Source organism: Lepisosteus platostomus, chromosome 20 (assembly GCF_059453375.1).
Source record: "Lepisosteus platostomus isolate fLepPlt1 chromosome 20, fLepPlt1.hap1, whole genome shotgun sequence".
Lineage (NCBI taxonomy): Eukaryota > Metazoa > Chordata > Actinopteri > Semionotiformes > Lepisosteidae > Lepisosteus > Lepisosteus platostomus.
This window is the reverse complement of record NC_142630.1, coordinates 11,503,835-11,519,645: the sequence shown is the minus strand read 5'-3', so window position 1 is coordinate 11,519,645 and position 15,811 is coordinate 11,503,835. Positions and strand designations below refer to the sequence as shown.

General features: G+C 36.5%; 1 protein-coding gene across 1 annotated transcript; it reads right to left on the bottom strand.

Annotated features, from left to right (window-relative positions):
* Positions 1-3,324: 3,324 nt before the first annotated feature.
* shcbp1 (SHC SH2-domain binding protein 1) lies at positions 3,325-14,850 on the bottom strand. The gene is made up of 13 exons (XM_088613838.1): positions 14,475-14,850; positions 13,766-13,957; positions 12,838-12,953; positions 11,976-12,184; positions 11,471-11,566; positions 10,209-10,439; positions 9,832-10,009; positions 9,253-9,373; positions 7,530-7,661; positions 6,299-6,417; positions 6,097-6,183; positions 5,560-5,701; positions 3,325-4,189 (listed from the first exon to the last, which is right to left on the bottom strand). The coding sequence occupies exons 1-13, from the start codon at positions 14,689-14,691 to the stop codon at positions 3,861-3,863; spliced, it is 2,169 nt and encodes a 722-aa protein (XP_088469964.1). The 5' UTR covers positions 14,692-14,850; the 3' UTR covers positions 3,325-3,860.
* Between the last annotated feature and the right edge of the window lie 961 nt (positions 14,851-15,811).

Here is a 15,811-nt window from a genome sequence, read left to right as displayed (position 1 = left end):
ACTAGGATCCATCTCATTGTTGTTCCTCTTTATGGCTAGCACCCCAATACTTATTACACGTAGAGGCCCAATATTTGATAAGAGATCAATTGCAATCAATAGGTAGAAAACCTGATCTTCCATTTCTCAAATAACATTTTAATTTTAAGCAAAAAGACTAACATAAGGAAGGATTAAAAGCTGTGGGCCTCCATTTAGTCTTCCCTATTAGGAAGAAGGGCATGGACCCTCTTACCAACATTAAACATGTTGGTAACTGAATTTTTTAAACTCTGCATTTCACATAACTGTATAGGCCATTGGATCTATCAGATTACTGCACAGTGTTAAAATGACTTGGTAAACTAATTTAACTGTTTCCGCTTGCCCACAACATACAAGTAACTAAATATTAAATTCCAAACCCTCTGCAGACTCTGCATTACATTTCAATAACAGGTCCAGCTTTTCAATAAATCTTAATAAAAGGCAAGCACATTGCTCAAATTAATCACCCTCTAACAGTAAGCTTGCTTGCTGAGCATGGTTAGTAGAATCCATGGCTCAGATCATTTCAGGGTGACGAAAGTCATAGCAACCATAGAAGCCACAAATGAGGTATTTCAGCTTTGTAACAGGTAAGAGTATATCACTGGAATTTGAAGCCACAAGACTTATTTCAGCCGTATCTTTCTCCACAAAATTCGACTTGAGAACTGGAGAAATTCAAAGACACCCCTGAGGCATCTTCAACACCCCCCAGCTTTCACTTTGGTCTTCTTAGAAATAGAAGCAGGTACTAAAGATAAAACTATCACAAAAGGCTTCCAGATGCTTTCATTCTTTTGCTAGATCTCCATCATTCTGTTGCATTAAAGTAAATCAATAATTTTCATCACTTTAAAGAATGGGACTTTGTAGACCATCTTATTTGAAGCCCGCAATGATAGATTTGTCTTAAAAAACCTGACATTTCAATGATCTTTGACAAAAAGAACAAACATTTTGCCTGAATTTCTGACACCAAAATACCTACAATAGTACTTATCAAAAGGCTAGAAGCATAGACAAATTTCGATTTTAAAAAATGACAATCAACCTTAAACAATTGTCTCTTGAAACACTGCCAGTGTGTTCAGTTCCAATTAAGGTGAAAATATTTCAAAGTAAAAAAATAAATCCTAGGAATTGTGAACATAAAATCAATACGCTGCACTATGCATTACCTAAATCTAGAAAAGGCATTGTAAAATGAAGTGAAAAATGAACTTTTCAAGTTCCTAAGGAACTCTTTCTTAAAAACCAATGAGTGATAAATATAAATGATCTTTAAATACAAAATCACTAGTCAGCACCACTACCAGAATATTTTTTAAATGAGCCTAATGTCCATGTAAAACACATCTTGAATTTCCCATATCTGCAATATAAGTGCTGCCAAAAACGTCCTTTTCCCACAAAGACCTGATCTGTGAAAAAAGCATTTATTAAACGAGACCTTTAAGTAGGACACATCAGTATCCTTCTCAAGTCTTTTTAGGTTTTACAAATCTGGTTACACTCAGATTAGTTAATGCTACAGCATTGTTAAAAGCTGGACTAATCATTCAGGGCAGCAAAAAGTTTTTAAATTTATATTCCTCACGAAATGGTTTTACAGCTTAGCAGTCAGCAATGAAAGAACCCTAAATGCAGAAGGAATGATTTATCTCCCCTTTTACAATTATCGTTTCAATGACCATTTCTACAGCACTGAAAGACACCAAAGGCTGCTTATAAAAGGATGAGTGCTGTTAATGTAAGGGTTTTTTTAAACCAGCAAATATAATATACTTAGTAATCAAGAGGACATGCAATATGCTAAACAAGTGGCAAAGCAATATTTACTTGGTGCTGGTCTTAATAGGCTTTTAATTAATCTACAGTAAACTAATGCAAAGACTAAATGATCAAGTTATAACACATCAGAGATAATTGAAAAAACAAACTAAAGGCTTCACATACTAGACAGTGACTGTCAATGATCAGAAGCATCATCAACCACATTAGAGGTTTAGGATGTTTGCTGTTATTCTATGCTAGTACTGATTTAGGTTTTTCTGTAAAAACTACAATAGTAACAGCAGACAAACATTGTCCCCAAATTAGACAAAAATCTTCTTCTCTGTAGCATGAACATATCTCAATGATCTAGAGCAGTTCAAGCAAACAACCTACAAGAACCGTTCGACATAGCAACTGTAAGAGCTGATCAAAAAGTACTGGTTCACTAATGCTATTCGTAACCTGGGACCCAAGAAAAAAAGACAAACATCAATTTTGGGTTCGCAAGTTACAGTAACTTCTGATCTGGAAACTCGCATCCATGTTGAAGTAGGAAGCGATGACCACAGTCATCAGTCTTTTGTTTAGCACTGCGGCTATTTTTCTGTTCAGATTGGCGCAGGTCAAGGTGAAGTTCCTTTAAAGCAAGCCGTTTATGCCACTTTCACAAACAGGTAATGGACCTTAATAAAAGTGGGCTTATGATGTGGTTTGTCACTGCCTCAAAATAAACACCAACATAAATGGGCATTTCATAATCGGCAGGTGAACGATAATTTCTGAACTCTATAGGCTACATCATTAGCACTTATCAATCCCATACCAATTATTCTGTAATGTACAAAATACCCATACAAACAAACTGCATTCAATTTATCAGATGTCCTACTGGTCTGTGAACAAAAAAAATCAAGCTTTTGCAACAAAAGAATTACATGCAGCAAAATGCCACAAAAGGCAGTTTAGCAATTACAGGCTTTTCACAATGTTTTTTTTTTAAAAACTGCCCTCCGACTGCAGCAACTTACACCCACACAGCAAGGATCATTGAAATAGTGGTGAAGCAAATCCCAAAATAGAAGCCATCAATTTGATTTTGTCAGTATGCTTCCCCCATAGTGCTTTGAAGCCAATAGATAAAAGCCATTTGCATTTAAATAATTACCATTTTTACTATTAAACACCACCTCAGTTTTAGTGGAGAGTAGAACTACTCCAGGCAAGATTTATGGCTTCAAAAGAAGCTACAAAATGTATACTGGTTGGTGGGACAGTCAATTATATATTTAATTAAACTGACAGCAGTGTAATGAGGTTTTGGTGGGCATTTAATCCCCAGCAATGTAATCAATTGGAATTAAACTTTAATTGCAACCGTCTAAAGTAAGGATGCATACAAAAGGTAGAGCCTTAAGCCAGTAAACCCAATAGCTTTTCTTATGTCCTGTTGACACTGCAATTAATGAAGAAAGCCACAGAAAGCTCTATTCATTATAACGTAGAATATTGATGGAACAAAGATACAAGCCTGTTAATTTTTATTTGAAACTTCTCAATTCAAACCCTCAATAACACAAATTCAATAACACATTGGTGATCGAGTACAAAAATGACAACTTTTCCCCAAGAACAGATGAAATCAAAACGATGCCCTAATTTGTGAATAATTATATTCCCATCCCCATAGACGAAATGCTAGTGAAGTTTAAGAAAATTAAACCATGTGCATGCAGTAATTACTGTTCATCATTCATATATAAACGTTTACAGCATTTAGTGCATGAAAATAAAAGGAAATACTAGTACTACTTAAAAGGCTCTTTACAGTAAACGTAATTGCATTACTGCACAGCAGAATATTCAACTCCTGCTTGAAGCAGTCTTACCAAGTTAAAAGGACCAGATAAAAATGTAAAAGTTCTTTGAGCAGTCTGGTTTCTTTCAGTGAAAGTGTTTTGCTGTCAAGTTCTTTAAATAAAAGAATAAATATACTGTATATGTGCAATATTTAGTGTTTTGTATCTGCGCTTTCACCCTACAACAGGGTTGCTGAAAACTCAGTACAAAAAAGTGCCAAAACTTCCTTTGCCATTCCGCCTGAACTGATTTCCCTCAATTGAGACAAACATTTCCTGCGACATCAAACTGTCATCTGGCTGCGTTATTCCCAGCTCCATCATCTTCTTCTTCTGCAACTGCTTTTTCTTGGCAGATGTGGCCACCAGTTCATTTTTAATGACATCGTTGCCCTCTGTGAACTCTGGAGGACCTGGCTTGTCTTCCTGTGCTTTTCCTTCCATCAAACATCGCTCTGTCTGAGCACTGGCCATTTCTGCCTCCAGGCTGGCTTCCTCTTTCTGACCTATTCCATTCTCCTGCAACTCACCTGGAAAGCAAATGTGAGGCAACAGCCGACAACCAATGTTTATTATATAGATATAATCCATGATACAAAAGAACTGGTCTTTTTTCAGTTGCAATACATCACTTCCAAATAGTACATTCTGTAAAGTACCCTTTTCTAAACATGCGTCTCTTTTTCTTTCCAACAATTAACCGAGGAATAAATGGCAATGGATTTTGCAATCTAGCATTTTGTTGCGAAGCAGGCATACCAAAAAATAAAGCAACAATGTTGTTGGCCTTAGGGCAGTTATACTGTAAATTCCTTGAGAATGTATCGCAGACAAATGGGAACACTCTGTCAATTTATTTTCTGAATAAAGAAAAAAAGTTGCTGTGCACAGAGAAGAGTAAATGGACCAAGCAGAGCTGAACTGAGGCCACAGTCTGTGTGACAATGAAACTCAATTTGTGTAAGAAAGTGTCAAGGGTGCCCATGCACAGTTACATCTCACTATGCCATTCATCCAGGTTTAGAATCTGAAAGTGATCAGACTGAAATTTGCCATTTGATTAATAGTGCATTTAAAGTTCTCAGGTTTAGCATGTATAACTACACCAGAAGCAAACTGTCAGTTCTACTAACCAATAATGTGTGTTCTGCATTCATCCTTAATACTAAAACTCAATCAGGACATCAATCCACAGCATAGTAATGCCCTCACCAGCTTTTAAAATACCAGCTAGAATAATCTGAGTAATCAGTCAGGAGATTTCATTCTCAAATGTTTAACTATAATCTTGTGAATTTTAAATCTCAAAAGAACATGCTTTTTAAAAAAATTTTTTTGTAAAAAACTACAAATATCCATTAACAACCTAATGAAACATACATTAGTTAAAATGGCATTTTTTACCAAATGAAGCTTAAAATTTAAAATTATAGGCATTTTCTCACATTCACCTGCTATGCACTGCAACAATTGTACTCATAGAAATTCAAATGGCATCCTACTGAATATTCCATTAAATTCTGTGAGGCAGCTGAAAACGGTCTTTTGTTATTTAAAGCCATGCATCCTCCCAACCTCATTTAGAAATTAAGCATTTTCATTCGTGGATGCCCTTGACTGAAGGTCAGGCCTATATTAGTTAAATATACTTTCTTCACAAACTGGCGCAGAGTTATGAAAAAATGTTAATTCTACTGAACAAAAGGGGGAAAAGAATCATTGTGGACAGGACTTTTTCCCCTCTGGGTTTTAATAAAATTGTATTCACATGAATACATTTTCATGGATATTATATTCTGAAAAACTGAGCACTTTCTTTTTAGTATTGCAGGGTGATTAACTTGAATTTATGCTTTTAAAATGGAAAAAATTAAAAGTGGCAAAAATTAGAAATGGGTACCTTGAAAAACTGCTTCAGTACACTTCCTCACTCGAGTCAGATCAGTTGGTTTAACGAGGATGACCCCATAGCCTTCATTGTTGTGGATCACATTGTTCGTCATAGTAATTTTAGGCAGAGTATATAATTCATCAGTGAAGTCCTGAAGCAAAGCACAAAAAGACAGCTGCCAAACAGTTCTAACAGTGAATAATAACTTACAGACAGTAAAAGATAAGGACAAAATGAGTAGAGAACCTCAGGGCCTAAGATAAGAGCATAAGACGCAACTTAAGGTAATTAAAATGTATGATCTTTGTTTTTGTAACTAGTTTTAAATCTTTTTTACAGAATCCAATTTTATCTTGGGAAGCAGATAATGCAGTGTTTGCTACTGGAACTAGATTGAAAGAAAAACGCTTTAATGGAATAAAATAGTTATTAATGGAATAACCAAACAGACAAAAATGAATTAACAAGGAGCAGGGAATTCAAAGAGAGTTAATAGATGCTCACAAGTCATCTGATATAATTCAGGCATAGATAATGTACTCTCACCTTGATAAGTATTCCCTCTTTGCAATGGTGAATTCCATTTCCAACCAGACTGCAGGTACTGCCTGGATATATTTCTATACCAGCACCCTACAAACAAGCCAATTCTCAATCAAAACTCAGAAGAATAACACAGAATGTTACTTTAAACAGAATTCTAAACGTGACAGGAATTTCAGAACATGTCAGGGAAATTCACTTTTACCTTTGCTCCATATAAGTCACACAAGTTCATTGTCAATTCTGCCGATGTCCGCACAATAACTCCTGTTGTTTCACATTGGAACACGCAGTTTTCCAAGAGCATTTTTCCTTGACGAACACCTTAAAAGACCAATCATAAGTGTTGACAAAAATACACCAGCACCCCAATGGAAAACTGTCAGTTTACATCCAGTCACCGTCAATTAAAATACAAAAAAATAAAAGATTAAAGCAACTTATATAACATTATTTTGATGTATGATGTGAATTTAATTTACTTTTAATTCATTATGGGACAGTTTAAGAAGTCAATGTAATAGAGGTATCACTAATATATTGGGGGAAAAAAATACTTCTGGATTTTAAAAAGCTGGAGTTTTAATTTTAACCAATACAAATAGTTTACAATTCTTTATAAATGAAAAGGCCAACAGGCCAGGACAAGTTAATATACAGAGCATAATGTGAAACATCACTATATATTTGCATGTTATACAGATATAACCATACAGATTTTAATTGATAAACTGATCATTCGAGACTGGCCTTGGATATACTACTGTGACGTTAATGTTTTCATAAGCACTGAATCTCTTCATTAGTACAAGATGTTTTGACTACAATAGAGGCAATTTATGCAACTGAATGTCATATATGGCAAAAATCAAGAAAGAAATTTAGAAGGATTTTCCCCACTTATCTGCAGAACAACTCCTTTGCACTAGCAATATGACTCAAACTTCCAGTAACAGAGTCCTAGAAATCTATGCTTTGTGCACACCACACCTGTCGGTTTCAGGGAGTGCAGTGCAGACCAATTGGTAGGGTTGTTAAACTGTAATTGTCTGGACAGGAGTTTTTAATCCCTGTAGAAATCCACAAATGATTTAATAGCAACTCGACTGCCCAATGCTACAACGATCAAGTTCTGAGACCTAACTTTCTGCCCTACCCTCATGTATTAAAAAAATATAACTTCCAATGATAACCTGCACAAGCTACTGCCCCATTGCTTTCAATATCAACCCTATTGATTATAAATCAGCTTAATTTACTCATGTCATGTTTGTACAATAAAATGTCAGTGCACCTATTACAAAAAGGATGGTCATTTTCCTGACAAATTCAGTTTCTTTTTTGATTGGTTTCTTTTGATGTCAAGTATATATTCATTGGCCATAAAATAATTTATGTGGCGTTTTGAAGGCCAAATAAAATCAAATATTACATACATAAGATGCCCTCAATTGCATCATGCTGGATAAACTTCAAGTTGGAAATCTTGACATTGGCACCTGTTGAATCCACAAAGTTATCCCCCTTGCCTTTCTTTTCAATGACAACATCATCAGGTAAACCAAACCCTGAGAAGAAAAAAAACAGTCAACATAGGTCCTGGAAAAATAACCCAGATTTTCAGGAGCAGAACAAACCTGATCTCTGAATGTTAGAAGAATGCAACTGCTTGCTCAGACATATTTTAAAAACCATGACAGGTACACATACTGCCAACAGCTTAAGATAACCACGATGCTGTTTTAAATTGCACAAATGCATAAGAGAAGAACAAAAATCTAATTTGCCTTTAATGAGTTTTTAATAAGGGTGCAAACATACATAACTGATAGTTTATTTAAATAAAACAAGAATCCCAAAACACATATGAGAAACTTTAAATGAAGAAATATGAGGACGAAATGTACTTTTCAGGTTTTGTGAAAGACCTTTGTTCAATATTGCAAAAAGCTTTGCTAAGCAAAGGAAATATTAGTCATTAAGATTGTACAAAGCTGCTCTTGCGGAGAAATTCAAACTATTGAGTTACTGGGATATGCAAGTGTAAAACATGAATGTAGACCATGAGAAAACCACATTCACCACAATTAAAGCCACCAAATTGCTACCAATGCTCCTTGAAAATCATGACAATCTTTCAAACCAATTCATTAAAAAAAATGGTCAAAATACATACAAAATCTCAACTACACTATTTTCTCCCATATCAACTAATTCAAGACCAATACATTACATTTAATATGCCATCTACCTATCAATAAATTAATCTCCATGAGCATACACATACCCAAGTACAGCGCTGTGAACTATGCCAAATATAAAAGATCTTGCCATTTCCTGAGCATCTAGCAGCAGTTTTATTTTCATAGTCTTTACTTGTGCTTTCAGGGATTCCCTGCACTGTGGGGAGGCTAAAAAGGAATGCCAGTTAAAAGCCTTTCCAATCTTTGGAGTTCTTACTATCTGACTTTCCAGGTCTTCAATTTGCATAACATGACTGACAGAGCACTTACATCTTTTACTCCTCTGCACTCCATTTTATACATTATCCCCATTCATTATTAAATAGTTATTGCACCATCAAGCTCAATTTACTTACGAAGTACACTCATCCTCTATTTTACAAGTTTATGTTAATTTTATGAGCATTTAGAATTACTTTACCTTAAAAGAATATACTTATATTAAGTATACTTTTACTGTACGCACTGACTGACCTTTCATCAGTGCCTGAGACTATAACTAGTAAATCCTACGAAAAAAAAGGTTAAAAGGCAATATTTAAGATAAAAATATCCAAATCCCCAGGGCAAACTGGATTTTATTTTCACAAGGAAGCATCCTGCTCTTAATGTATTGATTTAATTTTTCTGCAATAATACAAATACAAAGCTTTTGTAATTTGCTCAGCAGCTAAAAGTTCAAATTAAATTCATTCTTAGGGAAAGAATGAACTGAACTCAAACTCCAGGCAGAAAAGCTGCACATTTTTGAGTCCCCAGAATAACAATTCTTGTCAGACCTTACAGAAAACAGAACTAATAATTAGATCTTGTATTTCCTTTGGAAAAAAGCCAAATCAAATTAAAAGAAAATAGAGAACTGCTTTATTTTTCCCACCAATAGATATACCATCACCCAGGGTTGTAAGTGGTTTACCTTCCACCTCAATGGAGTCTGGAATACTAAATGAGCCATTCACAGCATACTGGCCTGGGCAGACGAGAACCACATCACCATCATGACAGACATTCACTGCTGCAAAAGGATCACTGTGAAACTGAAAAGGATATGAAACATCACTGCAAAAAATAAAGCACTTCACTTTCAAGAACTGAAATTTGAATAACATTTAGTAAAATCCTTCAACGGCAATCAAAGGGGTTTCATAAACATATTAGCTAGTACTATTCGCATTTCTGTAACTGCAAGGAAGATTCCTTTTAGTCAAAAACCAAACTGTCACTGCAAAAGTAACTTAACATTCCACTTTTGTGTAAATGAAAATTAGAAGACCTGACATACAGTACCTCACCTAAGATTTAGGCTATCCCTGCTGCCAAGTTAAAATTAGTAAGTCGCAAGGATTTATAAAATAGCCATTTATAAGAGAAAAACATTTCCCTGGTCATCCTTGTTGTCACTAGATTTTATCAGCCAAAAACCCTGCCGTTACCTGTAAACATCATCTCAAGAAACATTTAAATTTAGTTTGGACAAGGATTAATTAAAAGATACCTGTAGCTCAAACTCCTCACTGGAAAAATCTGGACACAGTTTATTTTTCATCAGATTCTGCAGCTGGCTAACATTCATGGAAGCAGACACAACATGTACGATCCTCTCTCCTCCGGGGCGACGACCCTTTGCTCTGCTAGACTGCAGGCCGGAGTTCACCTTGTATCCCAGCACGTACCTGGAAAGAAGTGATGTAGATACAAAGATTAATACTGTACCTGTCACAGGACTGTTGAACAACTGTCTGATTAAAACTGTAGCAAGAACCAGAAAGAAAGACTTGGGATGTTTTTATATGTTACTTGTTGGTAAAAGATTTTTTCACCTCTGTATGTGCTCCCTTATTCGTGCCACTGATTCAAAGTTTCGGTGGATACCTGAGAAGTGGATTTTCTATAATCTTCAGCTTGCGTTTCAAAGACTCCATCTCCTCGTACATTTTCAAGCCTTCCACCATAGAAACATTATCCAGTTCAGACTCCGAGTCACTGTTGATGGTGTTTCTGAGGCTTGTAAATTCTTGGTACTTCTCTTCACATTTCAAGAGAAAACTGTGATACTCTGCAACCAAGCCAGTGGGCACCCGGTCTTCCAGGATATCATAGTACCTGAAACCACAAAAGGGGAGGAAAACTTTGTATTCACTCATTCTCCACAATTTCCATATCTATATTTTCTGTTTCATTGCGCATACCACATTTATGACTGCTTTGCAGTGTGGAATCGGGCAGAAAATGCATCTTTCTTTGCACATACATTAAATACTAAAAGGTAACCTCGTATGAAGATACCTTTTATTCTATATTTCCAATGTGTGTGCAAGGATGATATTGTATATGTCAGCACACCAGTACTCAATGACCTTATCAAAAGTGCCTAAGGAAGTCTTGCACCAAAAACCCTCGTATTCGTATTACAAGGTCAAACACATAAGAAATCCTTGAAGTAAGTAGGAATACGAGTAGAATGCTTCAACAACCTGGTCTTGTGATGTCTCTCATCTTGTGATGCATCTTGTGCTGCTGCTTTTCTTCATGCATAAATAATGTGAGCAATCACAACAACGTGGGACTAATTTTTCACAGTGCATTACATTTAATCAGGGATTCACAGCACTTAAATTCAAAGTAAATGTCTTGCATTGGAAATTGCAGAATGCACAGAAACTGCATTTCACAGAATAAAAAGGTGGATAGGTGAAAATGTTCTGTAAGGGGGAATGTAGCATCTCACATGCTACATAAACATAGCTACATTTAAAAGGACAAATCTAAATTATAGAGAACCTTGATCTTTAAGGTTTATGTCAAGAAATAAACAGAGTGCTATATATTTTGAAACTGGGAAAAAATTATGAACGTTCTTTCTGCGGTTATAAAACTATGGAGATATACTGCCCTTTCTCCCCCAGCCTTTTTATAAACCCCAGCAACTGGTGTGGATTCACCATTTTAAATGGTCCATGTCCTTCCTACAGTAAACAAAAAGCAGTAAAAATGTTACAGTAGTGCCAAAAAAAAAAGACTGCAGTAGAATCAATCATATTGAAGACACTGCCATCTTGTGGAATGTCGTATAACCACACTATCCATGCTCAGAACACCAGAAACATTCAAATGTATTTCCACTACTAACTTACAGTCTTAGTCTTGGCTCCACACATCTGACAAAGTAATCGAAATCATCATCTTCATCCTCTTCATCCCACTTTCTCCAGATATGTTTGTAGAAAAACCTACCAATTGGAAAAATATATATACACCTTGTTTCTGTTGGCAGCAGTTAAATATTGCTATTCGTTTTAGCAAGTGTATCATTTAAGGGCGTTATATGTCATTAGAGAAAAGCACCATCATTGAGAGACCCAGCAAAGGAGTCCAATGAAACACTACCACTTACTGATCTACAAAAAACAAAAGCAAACTACAGAATAATAAGGATCACTGGTTACAAAAAGGGGTAACAGTTTGTAGATACAACAAAAGTTTTCATGGAAATTCACAAGGCTTTCATTAACTTTCACTTTTCAAGAACCACATTCATCATTCTCCACTTCAAACCTCAGTACAGAACAACAAAGTCAGGACTGTCTGGATTTTCTCCAGCTAAGTAAAACAAGTTCTAAATATGCATAAATAATTTACCTTAAGTGCTCTAAAGCAAGTGCTGTTTGATCGAATTCCCCTGATTCATCAAACACAACACTGAGTTCCTGCAAAGGCACTTGATGTTCTTTTGCCTCCAGCAGGTCCCTCATGGACTCCTCTGTGAGCTCACAGCCTTTTCTCTCACACAGGAGAGGCTGAACCAGCTCCACCCTGGCTTTCAGACTGGAACACTCCACATCCACCACCTGCAATGACAGTTAGAAAGGACTTCTGAGTCACCCATCTCAGAATTAAATTAAAAAGCTTTTAGCAACATTGCATAACACCTCCCAATTGTTCCCCGGACTTTTTTAAAATATAGAGCTAACTGAATGCATAAAAAGAACTAAAAACAGAACAAACCAGTGCACTGATTTAAGAAAAGCATCTTGTGACAAGGAAGGCATGATTAAAGTAAAAATGAAATTATAAAATGAAGATCAAGATAAGGTTGAGTGATTTTTTTGGGAATGGGAGAAACATTACCATTTTCTTCTTTTAAAAAAAGCATTACTGATCTCATAAAACCATAGATCTGTAGCACATTCCAAACAACTATTTTTGAATTGCATTCCAATTGTGAGTGGCAAACAATGCAGCTAAGTGTATCAAAAACAAGACAAATTAGAATTACCTTACTTTAACTGCAAGTAAATTTAGTTGTGCCCCAAATGGTCAATAGTATTGAAAGATTCTAACCCTTCTAAGAGACACCTAAAATGCCTGAATTTGTTTTCCTGTCAGTGCTTTGTACAAGATGTTACAAGAGTTGACTTTCAGTTCTATTGCCTCAAGCTCTCTGTACTTTTGCAATAAACAAAGGTGAAGAAGGTGCCCACGATGGTGCATTCAGACATACCTCAACCAGTACATCAAACACTTCTGTGCTCCACACAGCACGCCAGCCACAGGGCTCCAGAACCTTCTCCAAGTAGTCTGCAGTAAAATCTCTAACTTCTGAGGTTTTACAGTCACCTTCAGGGAAACCAAAACACACATTGTTAGGACTAATTTCTGCAATCTGTCTATCCATTATCAGACATCCGAGTATTACTGGTGAGGGTCACAGCAAACCAGAACATCCTGTAAGCACAAGACAGGGCTACATCCCACACAGCACCACAGTGCATCATGGGACACATATGCGCAAGTATGTGGAGCAATTTACAAATGCCAATTCAGCATGTCTTTGGAAGACAGGAGGAAACTCCTTTGAAACAAAGAACAGTCAGCACACCACTCCAGAACCAAATATCTGTGAAAACGCAGCAACACTGTGTGCCATATCACTGTGCCACACAACTCTGTATTCATAAAGATTAAATATTTTTAAACCAATGTGAGTATCTGCTGACCAAAACTGTGCCGTTTTGACCTTTAAGAACAAAGAGACCTTTTCATGGTTTTCATAAAGGATGGATTGTAAGCAATCCTGAAATAAAATATCAACATCTGTCAGTGCATCCCTCAATTTTATGAAAAGGTTTCTGAAGAAATATGCTTAGTACCTTACACTTATATAGCATTTATCTGGCCACTCCACTCAAAGAGCTTTACAGATAGTGGGGACTCCCCTCCACCACCACCAATGTGTAGCACCCATCCAGATGATGCGACAGCAGCCAAAGTGCACACAATATACTCACCCCACATCAGCTCTCAGTGGGGAGAACAGAGTAATGAAGCCAATTCTAAGATGGGGATTAGGAGGCCATGATTGGTAAAGACCAAAGGGAAATTTGGAACAATAGTGCGAAGTGAGAACAATCAATATAGAAAGCAATTACCTAGCATGTAATCTTGATAAGCTTTAAACCTCTCATAAAACAGAAGCTGGTTAGTCTGGAAGATGTCAGGGAAAGCAACATTTCCTGTGCATTCTGCCCTCTGTAAAACTGTGCCTGGCTTGTCACTGCTGCCATAATCACTACAACTGTCATCATCTTCCTCAGTATCTTCATCATTTTCCTGAAAAAGAACTAAGAAAACACAAAACAATCAAAATTAATACTTGAAAGATTTAAGTGAATCTTTTGGTTAAACAGCGTCAAGGCAACATCACTTTGTCGTATTTGAATGCCCACTATGTAATTCAGAGTTTTTATCTAGACCAAATTAACGGTGCTTCTCCCTTCAATCAAAACAACGAGGTTCACCAAAAAACTCTAAACAAAGGGAGATCTGTTTCTGGACAAATCCTCAAGTTTGAAAGTTTAACTTAGACCGACAGTAATATACAAAATCGCCTTTAAGCTCGTTGCTAACAACGAAAGATATTCAAATACAGAGCTGAAAAAAAAATCGGAATTTGATTGCATTAGTAACTGCAATAGCTTCGGTAATACCTCTTTACCCGTTTAAATATGATCGATTTAAACTCTGGAATGTTGCAATTACTACTAAGGTAACCTCAACGAAAAACAGGAGACGCTCCTCTCGCTGTATAAATTATTTTAGGCTGTACATTTTATATCTGAACAACAAACAACGGCCTACCTTGCTTTATGTACAGAATTTCACCAGGCATCTGATCGATTCCGGCAGGTTCCATTTCAACTTCTGTTTCCAAATCGATCTTTTCTTGTATTTCATTTTGTATTAGAGACGTAGCCGCTCCCTCGTCACATTTTGCTACAGGCTTAATTTGCAACTCTGGAATGTCAGCGGTTCTTTCAGGCTGCATTGTACTTGCAGAGGCGATATCTTCAGCCATTGTACTTGTTAAGGTTAAAGCGAGTCTAAGTTACTTTTAAAAAGTGTGCAACCGTCTAACAGACTTTACTGAAAGAAACCATTAAAACACATCCTATACTTTGCTCCTCCTGCAAACAAATTCAAAATTCCCCCGGTTAAGAGAAGACTGACCAATGAGGAAACAACATGAAAACGCAATTTCCTTTTCTGGTTAGGCTCATGACGTCATTGACTAAAAAAAAACAAGAGCACGGCTCTAAAGAGCCAAAATGGCGTACAAGAACTGCAGTTACACAGGGCTGTAATACATTACAAAACAGGAGATGAGGTGTTAACAGAATTATTATAGCAGGCAAAAGCGAATTACTAATGAATGACCAAAAATTAAATAAGTATTAATTAGATCTAAGAAATTAATTAATATAACATATGTCAACAACATAAAAGTAAAAGATATTTATGAACCCTTATTTGAAATAAAAACATTATATATTTAATTGTATTCAACAAAAATGTTTTATGTGTTGTGGTTGGATATATGTAATTCATGCAAAGTCTTTTTTACCTTTAATTCTGCACTAACAGAAGCAACTTTCTTTATATGAACCATGCAGGGGCAGTGCTATTAAAATACCCCCCCCCCCCAAAAAAAATACAAGGGAAATGGTCAAACCGAATTATCAGTACTCTGTCAGGCCAGTAATTGTGAACTGCTGCATGAGAGCTATCTATATCATATTGAAATCTCCGCATTTCATTTAGTGCTAAAGGGCTGCTGTCACAGATGTCAGAAGGGATGAACCGTGGAGAGGCAGGAGAACAGAAAAAGACCCATATGCGTAGCAGCAGAATGGGAGATTACCCCAGGCTCAGCAGTTCAGGAGTCATATAGAAACCAATGCCCTCAGGCAGCGGATGTGGGGCAACCTGGATGCTAGGCGGGTCTCAGGACATCCGAACATCAATGCTGAGCGAAGGTGAATGAGAAACCCGGAAATATATAGCCCAAGAGAGAGAGACACAGGAAGGACAGCAAAGCACAGGAAACTAGGGACAACACAGAGTAGGAGCGCCCTCTGGCTGCAGAGGGCGTGACAGCTGCAGATGTAAAAGTATTGGCTTTTGGGTTATGGCAGTTC